Source organism: Protopterus annectens, chromosome 4.part1, assembly GCF_019279795.1.
Source record: "Protopterus annectens isolate FY-2018-M chromosome 4.part1, PAN1.0, whole genome shotgun sequence".
Lineage (NCBI taxonomy): Eukaryota > Metazoa > Chordata > Ceratodontiformes > Protopteridae > Protopterus > Protopterus annectens.
In genome coordinates this window covers 264,143,985-264,163,758 of record NC_056734.1, presented here as the reverse complement: position 1 = coordinate 264,163,758, position 19,774 = coordinate 264,143,985, and the positions used below count along the sequence as shown (strand labels likewise).

The 19,774-nt window shown below is 37.5% G+C and overlaps 1 protein-coding gene across 4 annotated transcripts in view; it reads left to right on the top strand.

Moving 5' to 3' along the window:
* KCNMB2 (potassium calcium-activated channel subfamily M regulatory beta subunit 2) overlaps positions 1–19,774 on the top strand; it is a 1,871,591-nt gene that overhangs the window by 1,826,560 nt on the left and 25,257 nt on the right. For all 4 annotated transcript variants that reach the window (XM_044070129.1, XM_044070130.1, XM_044070128.1 and 1 more), the window contains one exon: positions 4,328–4,520. In XM_044070129.1, coding sequence (XP_043926064.1) covers positions 4,328–4,520 — 193 coding nt within the window. The remainder of the gene's footprint in view (positions 1–4,327; positions 4,521–19,774) is intronic.

Here is a 19,774-nt window from a genome sequence, read left to right as displayed (position 1 = left end):
TTTAATTCGTAAAGTATAAGAAGGATAGTTTAGTTCAGTGGCATGGTACTAGTAAGGTTTGCAGCTACTAGATAAACTACTGGAATATTAATACTAAGGAGACTGACACCCTCTTGTATTATAAAAATGTCAACAGAAAACCAGTATCATTATCACAGAAGGATAAAGCCCCACCTACAACTCAAGCACAAGGGCAGGACAGCAGTGATGTGTAGCCTGAGTTTGAATAGTGGTTCAGACATCTACTGGAGGCACAAGAATGCTCGGCCAACTCATCTTTCTTTACAGGAGGGATAGGGGTAGGTGCTCAGGCTCATTTTCCACAGTAGAATCCCCAGCAGAGACAGTTGATCACACAGAAGTCCTTGTTTTTCTGGGAAAGGGCATTGTTGTCTGATCACATCACACACAGTTGCGTGGTGCTTTGCAAGAGACCATTCTATGCCAAGGCCCACAACATCAATGTTAAGTAAAGTGTAGTTAAGGCCATACCCCAAGCAGTTCTTCATCTGTGCAGCTATGGCAGTTCCTAGCTCCCACAATGCTTCTGTAGCTACTCACACCTCCACAGGCACACCCTAAATGATGAAGTTACTTATGCTCTGTAGGATTCACTGACTGCATATTGAGGATGGGTAAGGGCTCATGGGTGTAACCATGCTACCACAGGTCACAGTAGAATCCAGAGAGCATGTAAACCAGCACAGCCAAATGCCTTCAGGGCTTCAGTAAAAGGATAAAAGCTCCTCTAGTGAACAGCTAAACACTGTAATTCACAATGCTGCATGTTTGTCTTTCTTTAGATACTTCCTTTGACTAAATGATAAGGTCTAGTTAATTACCAATATATTTTTATTTAGGTTCATAGTTGTTTACTAGACTAATGACCACAAGGGCCTTTTTAAGCCTAGCCATGCATCCCAAATCTCTGACAAGTTCTGATACCCTTGATAAGTGCAGGCATGGGCCTGGGAGATGAACCATTTACAGGTTACCTCTGTCCATTAGAGATATAGGTGCCAAATCAGGGATGCATTTCTGGTTTCCTATCCAATTGTCCAAGCTGCACTTGAATTGGGTTAGGGAGAAACTCTACTTCACATGGATGGGGAGTCTGTTCCATCGAGGTGGTAGTCTCTGGTATTCATACCTATCTCAACAGCAGGTCCTATTTATATCACAGGCAAGGTTTAAGTCTTTAGAATGGGTAATTCCGGTGCTGTTTGATGGACCTTCTGCATATCCACAAAACAGAGTGGGGTCTGACAATGCCGTGTATGCCAGGCATAGATCTCCCCTCAAATGCCTGTAGGAGACAGAATACAGTGACAGGTCCTTGAGGTGGTCTGCATAGCACATATTAATTATGCCTTTATTTTTTTTAGTGAGGAACTTCTGTGGACGTTTCAATTGTTGAATATGCCTGGTTAGATACATACCAAAGGGGGCATTGCACTCAATGATAGGTCTGATGAATGCCAAATACAGTGGAACAATGACTTCCTTGGACTTGAATGCCATACCTTTGTTTATAAGTTGCACAGCATAGAATGATTTCCTCACCACTGTAGACACTTGATGATCAAAGGCTAGATTACTATCTATGTGTGTCCCTACATCCCTGACTACTGGGTCACATCTAAGGGGTGTGTTGTCAATATGATAGTTATCAAGGATGGATGACTTCCCAAAGGATACTATTTGCATTTCTTGGCATTTGGTTTTAGCCCATGGCTCTGACACCAGTTCTTTGTCTGCATCAGCCCCTCCTGGAGAACATTTGTGTCAGAGTGAGATTCAGTTACAGCTCCTAATTTGCAATCATCTGCAAATTTATTCAGCCAGAGACCACTGACATTGGCCTTGACTTCTGAGAGGTAAATGCCAAAAGAAGCACTCCAAGGACTGTTCCCTGAGGGACTGCACTTGTGACTGGCCTCTTTGTAGAAGTGGACTCCCCAGTTCTAACTTCCTGGGTCCTGTCTGTGAGTCAGTTGGCTATCCACCAGCTGACATATGGGTTTGTACCTAACCTCTTGAGTTTGTCTACAATACCCGAGTGGGGTATTGTGTCAAATGCCTTGGCCAGGTCAAGGTAGGCAGTGTGAATGACTTTGGCTTCATCCATTGCTTTGATGACCTTCTTGAAGAAGTCCACCAGGTTGAGTAGGCATGATCTGCCCTTGACAAAATCATACTGGGTTGGGTCCAGTGACTGGAGGTTTACTATATCTGTGTTGATCATCTCCATGAGAATTCTTTCCATTACTTTACATATAAGAATAGTGAGACTTATGGGTCTGTAGTTACCGGGGTCTGTGAATGGCACACTTTTGTGCAGAGGGATGACTGTTACCTTTCTCCATTCGTGAGGCATGAAGCCTGTTTGGAGGCTATAGTTAAATAGTAATTCCAGGGGCCCTGATAGGTCATGTTTCATGCTATTAAGAAGGCATCCTGGGATATTGTCTGGACCCGCTAATGCAGTGTTCTTGGTCTTAGAGAGAGCATTAAGGACCTGTTCCCTAGTGATAGTAGATGGAGTTGTATTTGATGATATTTCCTGAGGGTAGGTTGAGGAGGAGAGAGGGGTAAAATTGGAGCTGAATTTGTAAGCCAGGAGGTTTGCTATATCTTTTGGCTCAGTATAGGAGGCTCCATTTACAATGAGCTCTACACACAATTTTGTATTGCCTTTGAGGTTACCGACATAGCTAAAGAATGCTTTGTGGTTATTCGTGGTCTGGGAGGCCAAATTTATCTCAAATTTGGCTTTGGTTTATTTTATTTGTCCTCAAGTTGTTTGTTTAGTTTGATGAGAGTGCTTTTATCCTGCTGGGTGCTGCATCTCCTAATTTTAGACAGCCAAGTCATTTTGTGATTCCACCAGGGTGAGTTAGCTCTGTTTTTTTTCCTGGTGGGTACAGCTTCCTCTATGCAGCTATTATACCATGCTTGTACAGGGTTTCTGTGAACAGTTCTGCATAGGCAGAAGTGTTGTTAGGGTTTGTGGGGCTTGAAATTTTGTCAGGTTCTCACTTAATAGCAGAAGCTTAGCCTTAGAGTAATTCCTGAACGTTCCAGGTTTAGCTGGGAATCCAGGTTTTATTTTTACTTTAAAGGAGACCATTTTGTGGTCTGATCTTACCAGGGAAGGCATTACAGGAGGAGGGTGTGCAGCAGTCTCCCATATTAGTGAGGTCCAAATTCAGTATGGTTGCACCCCTGGTTGGTGTATTGACTACATCCAGAGAATTTGTGTTTACAAAATCCAGGAATCCCTGTGCATGTACATTTGGTGTCATATAGGATTCTCAGTTAATAGTGGTGTAATAAATGTCACCCATGAATATGGTACTGGGTTGGATGGTTAGTGTTTCCTAATAAGTTTAGATACATGGTATGGGTTTCCTGGGTCAGAGAGGTGGTATTGGATTTGGTATTGGATTTTACCTATGGTGATTTGAACATGGATCAACTCAAGTGCATTGTCCTTTTGACCAGCCATGAAATATATTTATTTTTGATTTTAATAGAAACATCTCCACCTTTAATCCCTGCCCGTGAAGTAGCTGGCCTAAATGTGTGGAAGGCATTATAACCTTGCATTGTTAGTGTCGTCTCTGCGGCATTAAACCATGTCTCCGTGACTGCACAGGCATCAGCATTCTCTAGGGTAAATAAAGCTTCTAGGGAGTGGAGTTTTTCAGTCAATAGTTTTCACAAAACCAAGAAGTAAATTGCATTGTGTTCAGTACAGCTGTAAGAGAGACATTAGTGCATAAATTCCTAAGAAGAATATTAGGACTAGCTTGGCACATGTGTGAACTTTTATCACTCTTTATCCATTATACAGTCAATGCGTTTATACTCCTTATGTATGTCACCCCTAGACAGTATCTATAATAAAGCTCAATATTATGCTTCAGAAGAGAGTAACAGAGAGTACAGCAGAGCATGCTAGTGCATTGACTGGAAAGTAATCATTTTTACTGCAGCTATTTCATTGTTTCTTTTCTGTGTTGTCATGTTTCTGAGCATGTGAATCCTACTGTATTCTTAATATATAATATACATTATGCATATTCGGTATTACATAAAACATATTCTGTCAAAACAATTGCTGTAGGTCTAATTGCATATACATTTCCTATGCATCTGTATATTTTTAATGCATGCATTATGAGCAGTGTTGTTATTTCATTTCTGTGAAGTTGTTTTCAGGAACTAATTACAAAAAAAAAAAACAACTGTTTTGGCCAGGCAACACCAGGATATGATATTATAGTTCCACATATTACTGTCTTATTCTTCTCTTCCTACTTAGTGTGTGGACAGCAGAGTCACAGTGCACTTTTCTTAATGCAACCATCACAGTTGTAAATCGATCCCTCAGCTGTGGGCCAGACTGCTGGCAGGTCTCTCATTATCCATGTCTTCAGGTGTTCGTAAATCTGACATCTTCAGGTCAGAAATTCCTTTTGTATCACACCGAGGAAACAGTAAAAGACAACAGTGAGGTAAGCTTGTAGGGAAAAAAAAACTGCAGTACTTACAGTACAATTGAGAAAGTCTGCCTTTCTTGATAAATTTAAATGTTAGTAAAAAGTAACAGAAGAACGACTTCCTGTAAGTATATATCACTACTGAAAAAAATGGAAGGCACAATCTCTGTTACAGAAAGAAAATGTGTTTCACAGTTTATTTATTTATTTATTGGCATTTGTTTATTCGTCTTATATTACATTTTTCTGTTTTTGTTATTTATACAGCTATATATATATATATATATATATATATATATATATATATATATTACTTAATATTTTCAGGTGATTGTTTTCCACCTGATGCTGATTGTAAAACTTTTTCAGGGAAATCCCTTATATACCTATAAAATTTAGTGATAAGGGTATAGATGAAATTCTCATGTGTGGCGAAGAAGAACAGTGATTACCGATTCTATCTTATAGCATCAGATTCTCGGATTGTGTCCTAAACACTGTTTGTCATGTTCCACTTTAATAAACCACTCAAGACACCAAAGACTTTTGACGACCTTTATTGTTTAACATAATAACTGATAAATGCACACACCAAATTTGACTCTCAACAGCTAAATCCCACCACAAACGCCTTCAAGTCCCTCCCCCCACCTTACCTCACTTCCCCCTCCCTTAGTCTCCAACCTGCTTAACCCTTTCATGCCCATTCCCTTTCAAATTCTCTTAACTACCCACCGTACCTGCTTCCTACACTTAATTTCCATGCTTCACCCCCCCCCTCTCTATTAAAGGTGCCCAGTGACAACTTTGTCTGTTCCAAACGTCATTTACTGTCTGTTTAAAGTTTGAATGTTTCCCTTGAGTTTACATGAGTTTCCTTTTATTTTTTATTTTGTTTTTATTTTTGTTTGTTTTTTTTTTTATTATTGGAGGGGATAACTTTGGTTTCTTTACACATCCCTAAAATACAGTGTTTTTTTTTTCTGAATACTATAAACTCTCACTAATATTGCTTTCTCTAATGCCCTTGAAATCCAGATTATAAGAACATTTTCAGTATGAGTCTGTTCAGTTAGCAGTTTAAAGAAATTATGAAATATGGAAAATACCTACACACAGAAGGCACAGATAGCTTAATAACAGATAAAGTCAATATAACACCAATATAGTTAGTGTACAAATTTTCACAACATGCAGTATAGACATTAAAAATGAAAAACTGAAATCATTTCATATTCTGAGATCATAGTGTATATCCCAGAAAAGTAAAATGACCAAAAATGCAAACTTATGTATATTAATTGTCTGAGATTGCTTTTCTCAGAAAATTCTCTTTTCTCTAATGTATGGCAGTCTCAGAGTTGGTATATATAAATTTAGGGGGCAGGCAAAAATCATCTCTAAAAGAGAGCAGTGATATTTGACTTTTGCCGTTCTGATTTTCAAGACTTTTTTATTTATTTATTTATTTTTGTAATTTCATGGCTTGCACTTACAAGTCTATGAATTACAACAAGGAGCCATAAAAATAAATAAAAAAAAACTCTAATGGGACTCAACTGCTTCATGATCCTTTGCTATTCACATTACCCTCATCTTGTTTTCTTTGAGTTGCTCTTATAAAAGTCTGCTGTACCTTGTGTATAGAAATACTTCTCCATATCTTGTCAAGTGTTCCCATTGTCAGTTTGGTCTCTATGCTCCTTTTCTTCAAAAATTTTACCCAGTAAGATGCATTAACTCCTTGTCATATATAATAATTTTCATTTGTTTTTTAGGAGAATTTGATACTAATTCTGTACCATCTTCAATAGTTTCTTCTAGAATACATCCGTTCTTTTCCCTTCGTCACTTAAGCTCTCCAGGACTGCATGTGTCAGTGAGGGTGGTTCTGAAAATACTTCTCACTCAGTTATTCCTCTGTTAATACTACCACCTCACAATTCCATTATTTATTCTCAAGTACTCCAAGTGGCCTAATTCCACAGTTTTAAAATGATGGTTTTCAAATTATACCATTATCTATTGCGATTGCCTCTGCAACAATCATTTTCTCATTCCCTGCCACTGTTGCACACCAGCTATGTGCTCTGCGTCTTTTCCTACCTACATCATATTCTGCTCTTCATACTCTTAAACACAATAGTCTGGACCTTGGCATTTTTCTACATTTTGTATGATACTGCTTGTCTTTCTTACTATCCTCAACAAAATCACTTTTGAAAGAACTAATGGTGAAATGGTGAAATACATACTTAATGCAATTTGATGAATGATTCCACAAAATTTAGCTCATTTAATCTAACTTCCTGACTGTAGGGTCTGTTCTAAGGGAATATAAAGTAGGGAACCATTTTTAAAAACGTAGTTTCCCAATGGGGACTACAGCATTGCATATCCTGTTGGACTGGCAGACTGCCACACTGGCTCTGTAATTCTAAAATAATCAGTTCCAAGATGATCACATCCAGTTGTATACAATATGTTTCACTCACTTGTGGCCACTCACAGAGTGAGTTGTTTTCATTAAAACTACCTTGTTTGTGGGTGTTTTGATGATCAATATTCTGTGAGTAAATCAATGATAGTTATACATGATTAATGTTTGATCTGCCCTTCATAAACAATCCTGGTTCATCTTTATGAAAACAGTTCAGGAATTTCTGGAATGGGACTCATTGCCAGTAATTTTGCATTCAGTTTACAGGCTGTTGGAATCAGGGAAATGTGTCTTTTACTTTGAGGGTTTTCAATTTTTGTGTTATGTTTGGTTAATAGTATAATGACAGGGTACTTGTAGTGGGATAGTAGTTGGGCTGAACTAAATACTTCATAGACATTATTAAGTATATAATGAGCAGATCTTTTAAGGTATTTAATCAATCAGTGGTACTACTGTAAGACCTCAAACCTGTAGCTTTTCTCAATGTCCATGCAAATTACTTCTACTAATGATCATTTACCAGTAGTATAATAGTGTTCTTAGGGATGATTAGTATGTTAATCAGAAATCATGTTATCTTGTTTTCTGCGCTAAGTTCTTTACACAGGCATCATCTCTCATAAAATTCTGCCTTAAATTGTGTACTAGATAGGGATGGGTTCTCTATAGAAATTATTTAGCTTTTAGTCTTTACCTTTGTGAATGTCTTGCTTACAATTTGTAAGTCAATAACTTACCAAGGCATTCACTTTTTGATCAATGAAAGGTTCTGTGTTTTTTCTCAGATGATAATGTATAAAATCAGAGAGTAAATCCCAGAATTCTAATTAATAGTGACATTTTAAGTAGCTATCTAGACTGGTTGTTAGATTTTCTGAAAGCTACATATCATAGAAATTATAGGAACTACAAAGCAACTGAGTCTTATTACCATTTAAGACTTGCCAATATCTACCCTTCAATTATGCCTCTTTCTTCAAGGATAGCTACACCAGTCAAACCAGGGGTGAATTTTTGAACACATATCCATTCATCCAGTTCCAATCTGAGGGGAGATTATGTCATTGCTTGAATTGCCATGGAAGTTTTTTCCAAAGGTGGAGAAAGTGTGGTGCAAAGAACCTGCCTCACCATAAAGTTATATTTATTCTGATGAAATTTTAGATCTTTTGTTCTAATATTTGTGGTACTATTTGATCTATGGAAATACAATAGATCCAGTACCACTAAGTGCCTAATGGCATAACAGAGATATCTCTTCAGCATTCTATTAGACATTGAATAAATAGAGAGAGCTTTTAGCCTTTTGGATAATCTAAGTCTTTTTAACTTGTAATCTTAATCAGGAAGATCCATGGCCTTTCTAGTTGTTTGATATGTCTATTGAGGTACATCTCAATGGGGGAATTGTATGCAACAATTGGCCTAATCATTGATGAACATAAGGAGACATTGACTTCTTTACATCTGAATGATATTCATTTGACAATTAACTGTGCTGTATAGAAGGACTTTCTGATTGATGTTGTTACATGATAACAAAAGAGAGGGAGTTATCAGCCCAAGTTCCAAGGTCTTTAACAACATTCTTGTTTCAGAGTGAGGTGTTGTCTGTGTTATATGCTGGGGAGACGTCTCTGCCATGAAGTGATTTACTTCACCTGGGTAAGTTCTTAATTTGAGTTATTTATCTTTTAGTCTTTGTATGAACCTTTGTAAATGTCTTGCTTTTAATGTATAAGACCTCAATTTATCAGAGTGTTTACCTTGTGCTCAGTAAGAGATCCTGGCTTTACTCAAATAATAATTTATTAAATCAGAGATTAAATCATGGGAAATTGTGACAGCATTGCACTTTTTAGAATTTAATCTGGGCTGGTTTTAATACAACTGGTATTTACAGGTATAGGTAACTGCTGAAGGCTTTGGTGTCAGAGGGGGACTTGACAATGACTTCCAGTTTACAGTCATTTGCAAACTTGGTTAGCAAGAGGTATTGGTTCCTGGCCCAGAGATATTTATCTTATTTTGCCCAACAAAAGAGGTCCCTGTAATGAGCCCTGTTGTACATCACTGGTCACCTTCATTCGCTCTGATAAAGCATATGCTACCTGTACCATATGGCTACTGTCTTTTAGCCATTTTATATCTACCTTACTACATAAGGATCTATTTGTAATGCATTAAGCTTGCTAACTATGCTAGTATGAGAGACTATGTCAAACACCTTGACCAGATCAAGGTATGCTGTGCGGGCAGCATGACTGCTGTCAGCAGCCTGCATTACCCTTTCTAAACCAAATTCATTAGACAGGATCTACTTTTGACAAAGCCATATTGCTGTGGCCTAGTCTGATATATATTTTTAATCTCATAGATGATCAGGTTAGTTATAATGTGTTCCATGGTTTTACAAATAAAACTAATCAAGCTGATGGGCCTATAGTTCCCATAGTCAGTGGTGGGGCCACCCTTGTGGTGTGCCATCACTACTGCAGTGTGCCAAACCCAGGGACAAAGTCAGTGGCTAAAGTTGGGTATAAATAGTTTAAGAAGTGGCTCTGGCAGGGCTTGTTCAGTACTATATATTAAACAGCCACGTATATTGTCAGATCAATAAGCCTTCAGTACATGTCCCTTAGCGATAGTGGAGAGCACAATAGATTTGGGGAGAAGGGGACTTTGGATAGCTGTTTCTGGGGTAAAATTGACACTGAATTTGTTTGCTAGTAGATTGTCAACATCTACTGGATCAGGGTTAATGATGCCACTATTGAGTATGTTCAAATAACTGTTGGGTATTATTTTTTAATTTTCTATGTAGCTAAAGAAGGATTTGTAATTGTTCTTAACTTCAGATGATAACCTAAGCTCATGGGCTGCTTTAGTAGAACTAATAGTAATTTTTCAAGCTTTCAGGCCATTTTTCTGATGATATATTTGATATGATGGCAATCTGATTGGCTGTATACTTTAAGGAGTTTTTTTTTTTCTCTTATTGTAAACTTTATTTATATTGGCAGACCACAGGGTGGTTTATTTTTAAATTTCCTTTATAGTTAGGTCTAGTTGGGACTGTCAGTTATATGCATTTATTTAAACAAACATATAATTCCTTTGTGAAACTACCTGGAATGACAAAGCCTGGAGTGATGCTGCTATTTGTGAATTTTGAAACTTCGCCATATAACTTGCTGAAATAGTATGCTTGACATTCTTGAATTCTGAGACACTGGTTTCAGGGTTTAGAGATTTAGAAGTTAAGGGCAACTAGCTTATGATCTAACCTAACTGGAGAAAGAGATACCAGAGGAATAGTAAATGAAGAACCTATATTCATAAGGACCAGGTCAAAAATACTATGCCCTGTAGTGTGTCTGTTAACAATCTGGTCCAGATATTTTTTATTCATTAAATCTAAAAAGTTTTGACCATATCCTGCACTAGAAAAGGTACAGATACTTCACTTTATTAAGGAGTAGTTGTCACTAAAATTAATAGCATTTTTGTTCATATGGACTTTTTATAAAGTATATTTTGAAACCTTAAATGACATTAAAGGATTATAGGGCATGCCAAGTAGTAGCCTATATACCTGTTGCTGGTTCTGTGCAGTGTGATTTGTAGTTTTTTGAGTTCTGTTTGTGGGTCTCTGGATTTTTGTGTAGAGGTAATATGGTCCCTAACAAACATGTGAAAGTCACTCCAGTTGCCGTAACATCTGAAGGCATCGTAAGCACAAAACCCAGGTACAGAAAGAGTGCTTTTTAACATTTAAATCATGTTTCTTTCATTGCACAAATATGGATGTGTTCCATATGCAGGAGAGGATCATGGTCTGGCAGTTTTTTCTTAAGACCTCTGCTATTGGACAGAGCCACCTCAGTGTGATCTTGTACTGGATTTAATATGTTAATTATGCTGTGGTGGCCATAATCTGGATTCTGACTAAAAGGTTCTATGTGGGTAGAAGAAGTTTCAGCCAGTTTGCAGAAGCCCTGGAAAGCAAGTAATACTGTCTAACGTCTCATCCCATGCTGACATATACTGGATCCTCTTGGAGTGACACTAATGATTTAGCCAATTGTTGAAGCAAATTATCTTTTTCTTTGTACCTATACATCATTATTGGAGAAGGAATGATTCCACTCAAGATCAGAGGCTTGCATGAATTTATGACAAGTATGAAATGTGCTGATGTCTTTCTGCATATTCCTTAGGGATATGTCATTAACCCTAATGTGCTACCCCCATGTCATAGTCATAAGATCCTGATACCTGAAAGACAGCTGACTATTACCCTGCCTTTGTCCAGACCAGTGAGAGGAGAATCATTTTCCCTGACAACAGAGTAACTGATCACTAAATCATTTTTATTTGCAGAGTGGTTTGGTATACTGGATTTGAGATAATGTAACTTTTGGTGACTCTTTGTTGAATGCATACCTGAGGTTGATATGGATTTTCAGTGAGACCTAGTCCTCATTGGTCTATGATGTTTTATTAATGATTTTGTTTTCACATCCTCTGAGTAAGTAATTTTAGTGTAGCTTGGTGTAGAGTGTTGCAACTGTGTATGCTGCTCACAGTCTCTTGCTCTCTCTTTTTTTTGTGAAGCCTCAAGATTTGATCAATATTTGCATCTCTCACAAAAATAATTTCTTGTGTTGAGTAGGAGTTTATTGTCTCTGATCACAAGGCAGTTTCTACGATGACCATCCACCTTGGTATTGGATTATGCACTAAATGGGCAGGCAGATATGAAGTGGAAGTACTCAAGCTTTAGCAGTTTAGGGAGACAGACTTCCAGCTTGACCTTGTAGTGCTCACTAATATGATTTGATGTGATGAGACTGGGAGGAGCTTCCAAAGACTATGTGTTTTAACGACAGGAAAAAGCACACATGGGTTAGCTTGGTGGACAAGCTGTACTCAGAATCTAGAGGGAAAAAAATTAAATATTTAAAACTGAGTGACTTTCCAAAATTATACTTTTCAGTAAAAAGAAAATGAAAACTCCAGCAAAGCTAGAACTTCCACTGAGTGACCTCCCTAACCTCTTGCATCAGAGGCACATGGGATATATGCAAATGACCCTTATGAACATCAGGTGTTTTATCTAATTGGCGATTCCATTAAAACGATGAAACAAGTCATGGGCATTCAGAATCGCCAATTAGCTGAAACACCTGATGTTCATAAGGGTCATTTGCATATATCCCATGTGCCTCTGATGCAAGAGGTTTGGGAGGTCACTCAGTGGAAGTTCTAGCTTTGCTGGAGTTTTCATTTTGTTTTTACTGATTGTTTTTTCATTGACCTTCTCACTTATTGCTTTAAAATTATGCTTTTGTAAATAATGACAACAACCACTGAAAGAGGAGAATGAAGGAATTTTATAGTCAAATTAACATAAGGGGCGGGGGAAGCAAACGAGATACTGAGTTTAAAAGTACAAGGAGCAAGATTGCAGGATGCATTTTCTAGCTGCTTACCTCCTGATCAATCTCAGTCACTTAGCCCTTTACAGTATAGCCTGAGCCTGCCACATACAAAAGTTAAAAGCTTAAATAAAATGTTCTTGGTTCTCTGACAAGAACAATTAACTCCAACCCTACCCCCAAATGAAAGCAGTTATTATTAATACAGCTCATCCTGGTTCTCTAAGTCTCTCAAAAAAGGAGAACAGGACTTAATTCCAAAATTAGTGCAGCTATTTACTGGAATTACTGAATAAAGGCTGAAAAAGCTTACAACACTTTATCCAGGTAATGCAGGTTCAGAAATGATAAAAACGCTGATTTAAAATAACCCAGGGGTGGCTCATGCTACAGGACTGCAGCCCTCCCACCTAAAAAACAAATGAAAAATAAAGCTGAGAAACACAAAAACAAACAACATAAATTCCCGGAAGTCTGCGCATGTGCGCAGACTCTAAAATACACACACTCAGACTGCTTTCTCAGCAGTCTAGATAGGGGGAAAGGCATCTCGGCCCCAAGATGCCCAGCAGTCTGTGCGGTGGAGATGTTGGAATGGAGGCACTCTGGACTGCAGCAGGCTGGACCAATCACAAGGAATAGGGATGCTCCGCTGTTCGGGATGGACCAATCACAGCAAAGGGACTGTTTGAATATCGGTGGCAAGGAAGGTGAAGCAGTTATCTAGGCTATCGGCGGCAGAATAGGCTTGTCGGCAAGGTAAGCAGTGTGTGTGTGTGTGTGTGTGTATGTGTGTGTGTGTGTATACTGGTGGCTAAAGCAAACTCATGGTGGTGTGGTAGGGAATACCTCAGGCTTGAACCCTGTACCTTATCTGCAGGTGTTAAGGGCCTGAATTCCCTACCCACCACCATTTATAAAAAAATTTGCAGAATTTTGCCTCATATTTGATCTGTTCTGCTCCTCATAATATCTGTGGTTTCTAAATATTTAAATGCTTAGTTATTTGATGGTCCAGTGGTAGCAGTGTTGCCTCACAGCTACAGGTTCTCAGGTTTGATTCTTGGCTGGGGTCCCTTTTATGTGGGGTCTGCATCTTCTCACTGTGTTTGTGTGGGTTTGCTTTTGTGTCCTCCCATGTTACAAAGACATGTGTCTGCACTCTGTATTATTTCTTCCTGGGCCTCTGCTGAAAATTGTTTTTTTTTTTTGTTTCAAGTCAGACTGTCCTGGTTAACAAATGTTAAATAAAATTGACAGGCATTTGAATTTCAGACTTCAGGTTTCTGAATGCTTAATTCCTTAAATATTTGATGGTGCAGTGGTAGCATTGTTGCCTTACAGCTATAGGTTTTCTGGTTTGATCTTTGGTTGGGGTGCCTTCAGTGTGGAGTCTGCATCTCCTCCCTGTGTTTGTGTGGGTTTGCTCTGGTGTCCTGCCATCTTACAAAGACATGTTTCTGCAGTATTTCTCCCTGGTCCTCTGCTGAAAATTGTTTTTGTTCCATCAGAAGTAAAATTGACAGGCATTTCTCCCTGGGCCTCTGCTGAAAATTGTTTTTGTTCCGTCAGAAGTAAAATTGACAAGCATTTGAATTTCAGACTTCATATTCTTCAGAAAATACATAGTAACACAAAACCTTTTATTCTAGCAATTTTCTAAGTTTATAAGATGAATATTTGAAATCTGTCCCTATTTTTAGGACTGTATTCCCCCATTATTGGCTTTGTCAAGTTTTTTTGTGCTAAGGTTGACAGCTATGGCAAGAACTGAATATGTTTGAGGGCTGTATTCCCTCATTACTGGGTTTGTCCAGGTGTTTTGAGCTAAGAGATTTACAGCTATGGTGAGAACTGAATTCACTAAATGATAGCCATTTAAGTTTCAGTCTTCCTCTCTTTCACAAAACAGCTGATTTGGCATAGCAGTATGTTGCTCTGACTGTTTTGCACAGGGACCTTGGCAGTAAAATGTATGGTGGTAATGCAGCTGATTTGGCATAGTGGTATGTTGCTCTGACTGTTTTGCACAGGGACCTTGGCAGTAAAATGTATGGCGGTAACACAGCATTTTATTCTAGCAACTTTCCAAGATTATACAAGCAATGTTTAATGTGCCCCTGGTTTTTGGGCTTTTGACCCCCCCCAATAAATGTTGGCTTTTTCTAGATTTCTTGTGCTGCAAAGTTGAGATGCAGTTGAGTATTGAGTAGCTTTTACAAGGAGCTGAGAGCTGCAGGGGAAAAGAAGTTTAGTGCTGCTTATGCTAAGCTTGCTTGTATTGTTAATAGCATAACAGGTTGTGTACTTGATTTTGATGCAGAAGGCTGTGGGTTCTACTCCCACAAGGGGTGGACGCTGCCGTACTGAGAATGTCTTCCTTGGCGAAGATACTAACTATGAGCCTGTATTAAGTTTGCCATCCATTTCCTATTGCAATATTACTAGCTTATCATTTTTTAATGTAATATAGGCAATGTATTCCTCAGGGGCAACAGACACTTTATTTTTTTGATGAAACCATGAAATATAAAGGTGTTTGCTAGCAACAACTTCTTCATTAGTTACAGATTTCTTTAATGTAGACTAATTGAAACACGAAGAACCAAAGTAAAAAATGCAGGCAACCTTGAGACCGACTAGTAGGCTGTAAGCAGAAAAGCACAAACGAAATCTCCTTTAACGCAGTATTTATTTTCAAAAACAGCACGTTTTCGCCGTAACCAATGTCACAGCTTCATCAGAAGTAAACAGTTAACATATGCCCACACAACATATTTATAATAATCAAACAGGAAATAGTGAACCACAATATCCTGTAGTGCATAATTAATTAACCTAATTAAAAATGATGCTAATATTCACAAATAAAATGAAATAAAAAACCTTACAATAACTTTTATCATAATATAGGGGTGCATACATGAAATATGTTCACATAATATAAAACAGTTACCTCAAGTAACTCTTCAATTTTAAAATACAAGAAATATTACAATTTTCATTCAGACCGGGTGGTCTGAATGCATCCAGACTCAATTGCCATGCTAATTCTACATTTTCTAACAGAATTGAAACTGGGCCTCCTCTAATAGTTGGCACTACCTGGTCAATGCCCATAAAACTAAAACTATGGCCAGGGTTAATATTCACGTGTTTTGCCAAGGCATTTTCCAATAGAGGTTTTTTTATGGCATAAATGTGTTGGTATACCCTTTCCTTAAGTTTACGGCTGGTCATTCCAATGTAAAAACATGGGCAGCAATTACACTGGGCAAGGTATACCACAGATTTGGAATCACAAGAAATCTTATAATGTATAGAATGTTTAACATTCCTAATCTTAAAAAAACTGCCTGATGTAATAAACTTACACATATTACAAAAGCCGCATTTACACAAACTTACACATATTACATTGTAATATGTGTAAGTTTATTACATCAGGCAGTTTTTTTAAGATTAGGAATGTTAAACATTCTATACATTATAAGATTTCTTGTGATTCCAAATCTGTGGTATACCTTGCCCAGTGTAATTGCTGCCCATGTTTTTACATTGGAATGACCAGCCGTAAACTTAAGGAAAGGGTATACCAACACATTTATGCCATAAAAAAACCTCTATTGGAAAATGCCTTGGCAAAACACGTGAATATTAACCCTGGCCATAGTTTTAGTTTTATGGGCATTGACCAGGTAGTGCCAACTATTAGAGGAGGCCCAGTTTCAATTCTGTTAGAAAATGTAGAATTAGCATGGCAATTGAGTCTGGATGCATTCAGACCACCCGGTCTGAATGAAAATTGTAATATTTCTTGTATTTTAAAATTGAAGAGTTACTTGAGGTAACTGTTTTATATTATGTGAACATATTTCATGTATGCAACCCTATATTATGATAAAAGTTATTGTAAGGTTTTTTATTTCATTTTATTTGTGAATATTAGCATCATTTTTAATTAGGTTAATTAATTATGCACTACAGGATATTGTGGTTCACTATTTCCTGTTTGATTATTATAAATATGTTGTGTGGGCATATGTTAACTGTTTACTTCTGATGAAGCTGTGACATTGGTTACGGCGAAAACGTGCTGTTTTTGAAAATAAATACTGCGTTAAAGGAGATTTCGTTTGTGCTTTTCTGCTTACAGCCTACTAGTCGGTCTCAAGGTTGCCTGATTTCTTTAATGTGGAATTATTTAGATGACTTTTACTACTTCAGAGACTGTGCATATTTACTGATAATGGTGGACTGTAGAATTGTGCATATTTACTGATAATGGTGGACTGTAGAAGTTTGAGTAGGCTTTTATGATGGAAATGTTCTGAACTGGGCAGTTTTGTCATTATGGGTGCATGCATTTTGTTTCATTGTTTACTGGAAAAATGTTCTGAATTGGGCAGTTTTGTCATTATTGGTGCATGCATTTTGTTTCATTGTTTAATAAATTTAAAATGCCAGGTAACTATTGTACTGTATTGTACAAAGAATATAATTTAGTACAACCAGGAAGGTGTATCAAAGAGCATATGTATGTTTCATATGCAAGGGGCTTATGATTTGAAAATAGCCCAGAATTAATCTTTATTTGCCACTGGCAAAATGGGGGGGGGGGGGGGCTATGATTTGAAAACAGCCCAGAATTAATCTTTATCTGCCAGAATGTGGGTTTCAAGGGCAGAGAAGTTTTAATGCTAAATATTTTATAAATAAAAATAAATAAAGTTTTAATGCTAAGTCTGTTTTCATTGTGAGACTACATTGTTTTGTTTAGCAGATGGCTTAGGGTTTTGTACTGTAAAACGCAGAATAAAACTTTCAAATGAAGTCCAAATCATCATAGAAGTAAAGCAGTATGCACATTAGTGTTTATGGTAAATGGAGTGAAATAGCCAAGTAATGGATCATTGGAATGGCTGCAAGGGGGGAGGCTCCATTTGACCATGGTTTTGTGAGGGGGAAGGGCGGCAAACTCAGACAGCCCCAGCTGAACTATACCTCCCAACTGTCCAGATTTTCAAAGAATTAATAGATTTTTGCTTCTTATTGTTGGTTTGTTCCTCATAAAATGTGTGGTTTTCTGGCAAATCATTTAGGAATTAAGTCACTAAATAATGACACACTGAGTTTCAGACTTCATAACCTTCAGAAAAATGCATGCTAAAGTAAGACCTGTTATTCTATCAACTGTCTCAGTTTATACAAGAGCAACTTTTAGTACTGTTTATATGTTCCCCCAATATATTTGGCCTTGTTAGTTTTATTGCATTAACAGGTTGAGAGGTACATGCAAATAAATTCCTTTATAGAATTAGGCATAGCCAAACCTCTCAACTGTCCCCGATTTTGGCTCAAAATGTTGCTCTTCCCCTTAATAACCCTCCACAAAATAGCAATTTTGGAAGAAAACATGGAGGGTTTACAATTAAAAAATAACTGCAATAATCAGAATTATAGATTACTTTTATTTCAGAAATGCATGTAGATTCTTTTTTGTCAGCTGCTCAAGTTAGCAGTACTAATATTAAAGTGTCCCTTATTTGACAAGTTCCCAGCTGTATTGTGTGGCTATTTTATATTTTTGCATCACATTTTTGGTCCATTTTTCATAAAATTGTGTTTTTTTTTTGTTTGTTTTTTTTTTTTTTGGCAAATTAGTGACAAATCATTAAAGACTGAAGTTAGAAAATAATGACAGACATTTAAGTTTCAGATTTCATACCCTTCAGAAAATTCATACTAATGCAAGACCTATTCTATTATCTTTCTAAGTTTATAAGAGCAATATTTAAAAATTGTTGTTTGTCCCACTTCTGTGTATGGCTTTGTCCAGATTTCTTGCTCTGAGGTTGAGAGGTATGACAAATGTGTCAGGGACATCACAGTCAGCCAGAGATATTTCAAATTGTGACATACTTGTTGCACCCCACTCCCCCATGTAGTGACTCTGGATGTGTCCAAGCAAGGCAAGGAGTAGTTATGTAGTGTAAATGTGCAGAGTTTCCCCCCATCCAAGGTAGACACAAGTACTACAGTGGCTTTTCATCTGTCCTTGATTTTGCAGAATGGTCTGGTTTGTCATATTTTTGTACTGTTGATTTATGCTTATTACTCAAAGTGCCTCTTGCTCTGTGTTTAAGTAGCAATGCTTTAATGACCATCAGGTAAGCTTGTCTGACATCATAAGATGCAAATAAGCTTTAATAAGCATACTGTTAAATAATTGCCAACATTGAAAGCCTTTCTGTTGTTGCCATGCAAAGAATGCTTAACTAGATAATGTATAAGCCTTGGGTATTGAAATGCATATGACAGTATTTGTAATAAAGAACAGGCTTACATTATTTTAAGAAGCTCATTACACTTGTTGGAGACGTCCAGCCATCTCTGCAGGCTTTACCTGTAAACTAAACAGAATGCCAATCATGTGTGGTCCATAACCTGTACAGTAATCCTTTAAGCAATGTATCTTGAGCTTGTTTCTTGTTTGCTTTTCATTTTTTACATGATCATGTTTTCCCCATGAAACAAGTAGATAGTTGTCAGGCAGCAGGTCTTTTTTGGATAAGAAACATGTTTACAAGTGGGGGCATCACAGAGATTTCTACTTTCAGTGTGTTACTTGATACTTTAATAAAGCTGAATATAAATTATAATTAGAACTACAGTGGAAAGAGAAGTGGTTTGAGTTGAGTGCTGCTTGTTTTTCTTATTGTTTTTGATTTTGACTGGCATTCCAGTAATGTATTTAAAAAGTAATTTATTTTTTCATGCTTCACAACCTTTTTGTTTCCATCTAGATATTAAGCTGTCGTGCAGCCAATGCATTGAAATATTTTTATTCTTCTACACTTCATTTTGTCTTGATTGGACTCTCATAATGACAGTTTGGCACCCAGGGCAGCGTATCTAATTAAAGTTAGTTTTTGTGGTTTTGAGCATAGCTCCTCCCCTTTCTAGTTGGCTGACCCCTTCCCATTGACCGGACCCATTCAGCTGTCTCCTGCAGCCCCCATTTGATTTGAAGTCACCAGCTGCCACTGGTATGGTACATTTATTATTCTGCTGCTGAGAAGTTGCTTTTATTTGCATGTGTGTTGAGAAATGGTTATGCTGCTGCCGAGGAGTTGGAATGGTACATTTATTATTTTCTGTTGCATTTATTTGGGAGTATGGTACCTACAAGTTGGAATGGTACATTTATTATTTTCTGCTGCCAAGAAGTTGCTTTTATTTGGGAGTTGTTGTAGTGTGTGCATGCCTGCAGGAATGGTCACGCTGCTGCTGAGGAGTTGGAATGGTACATTTATTATTATTTTTTCTGCTGCTGAGAAGCGTTGCTTTTGTGCATTATTTATTCTGCTGCTGAGAAGAAGCTG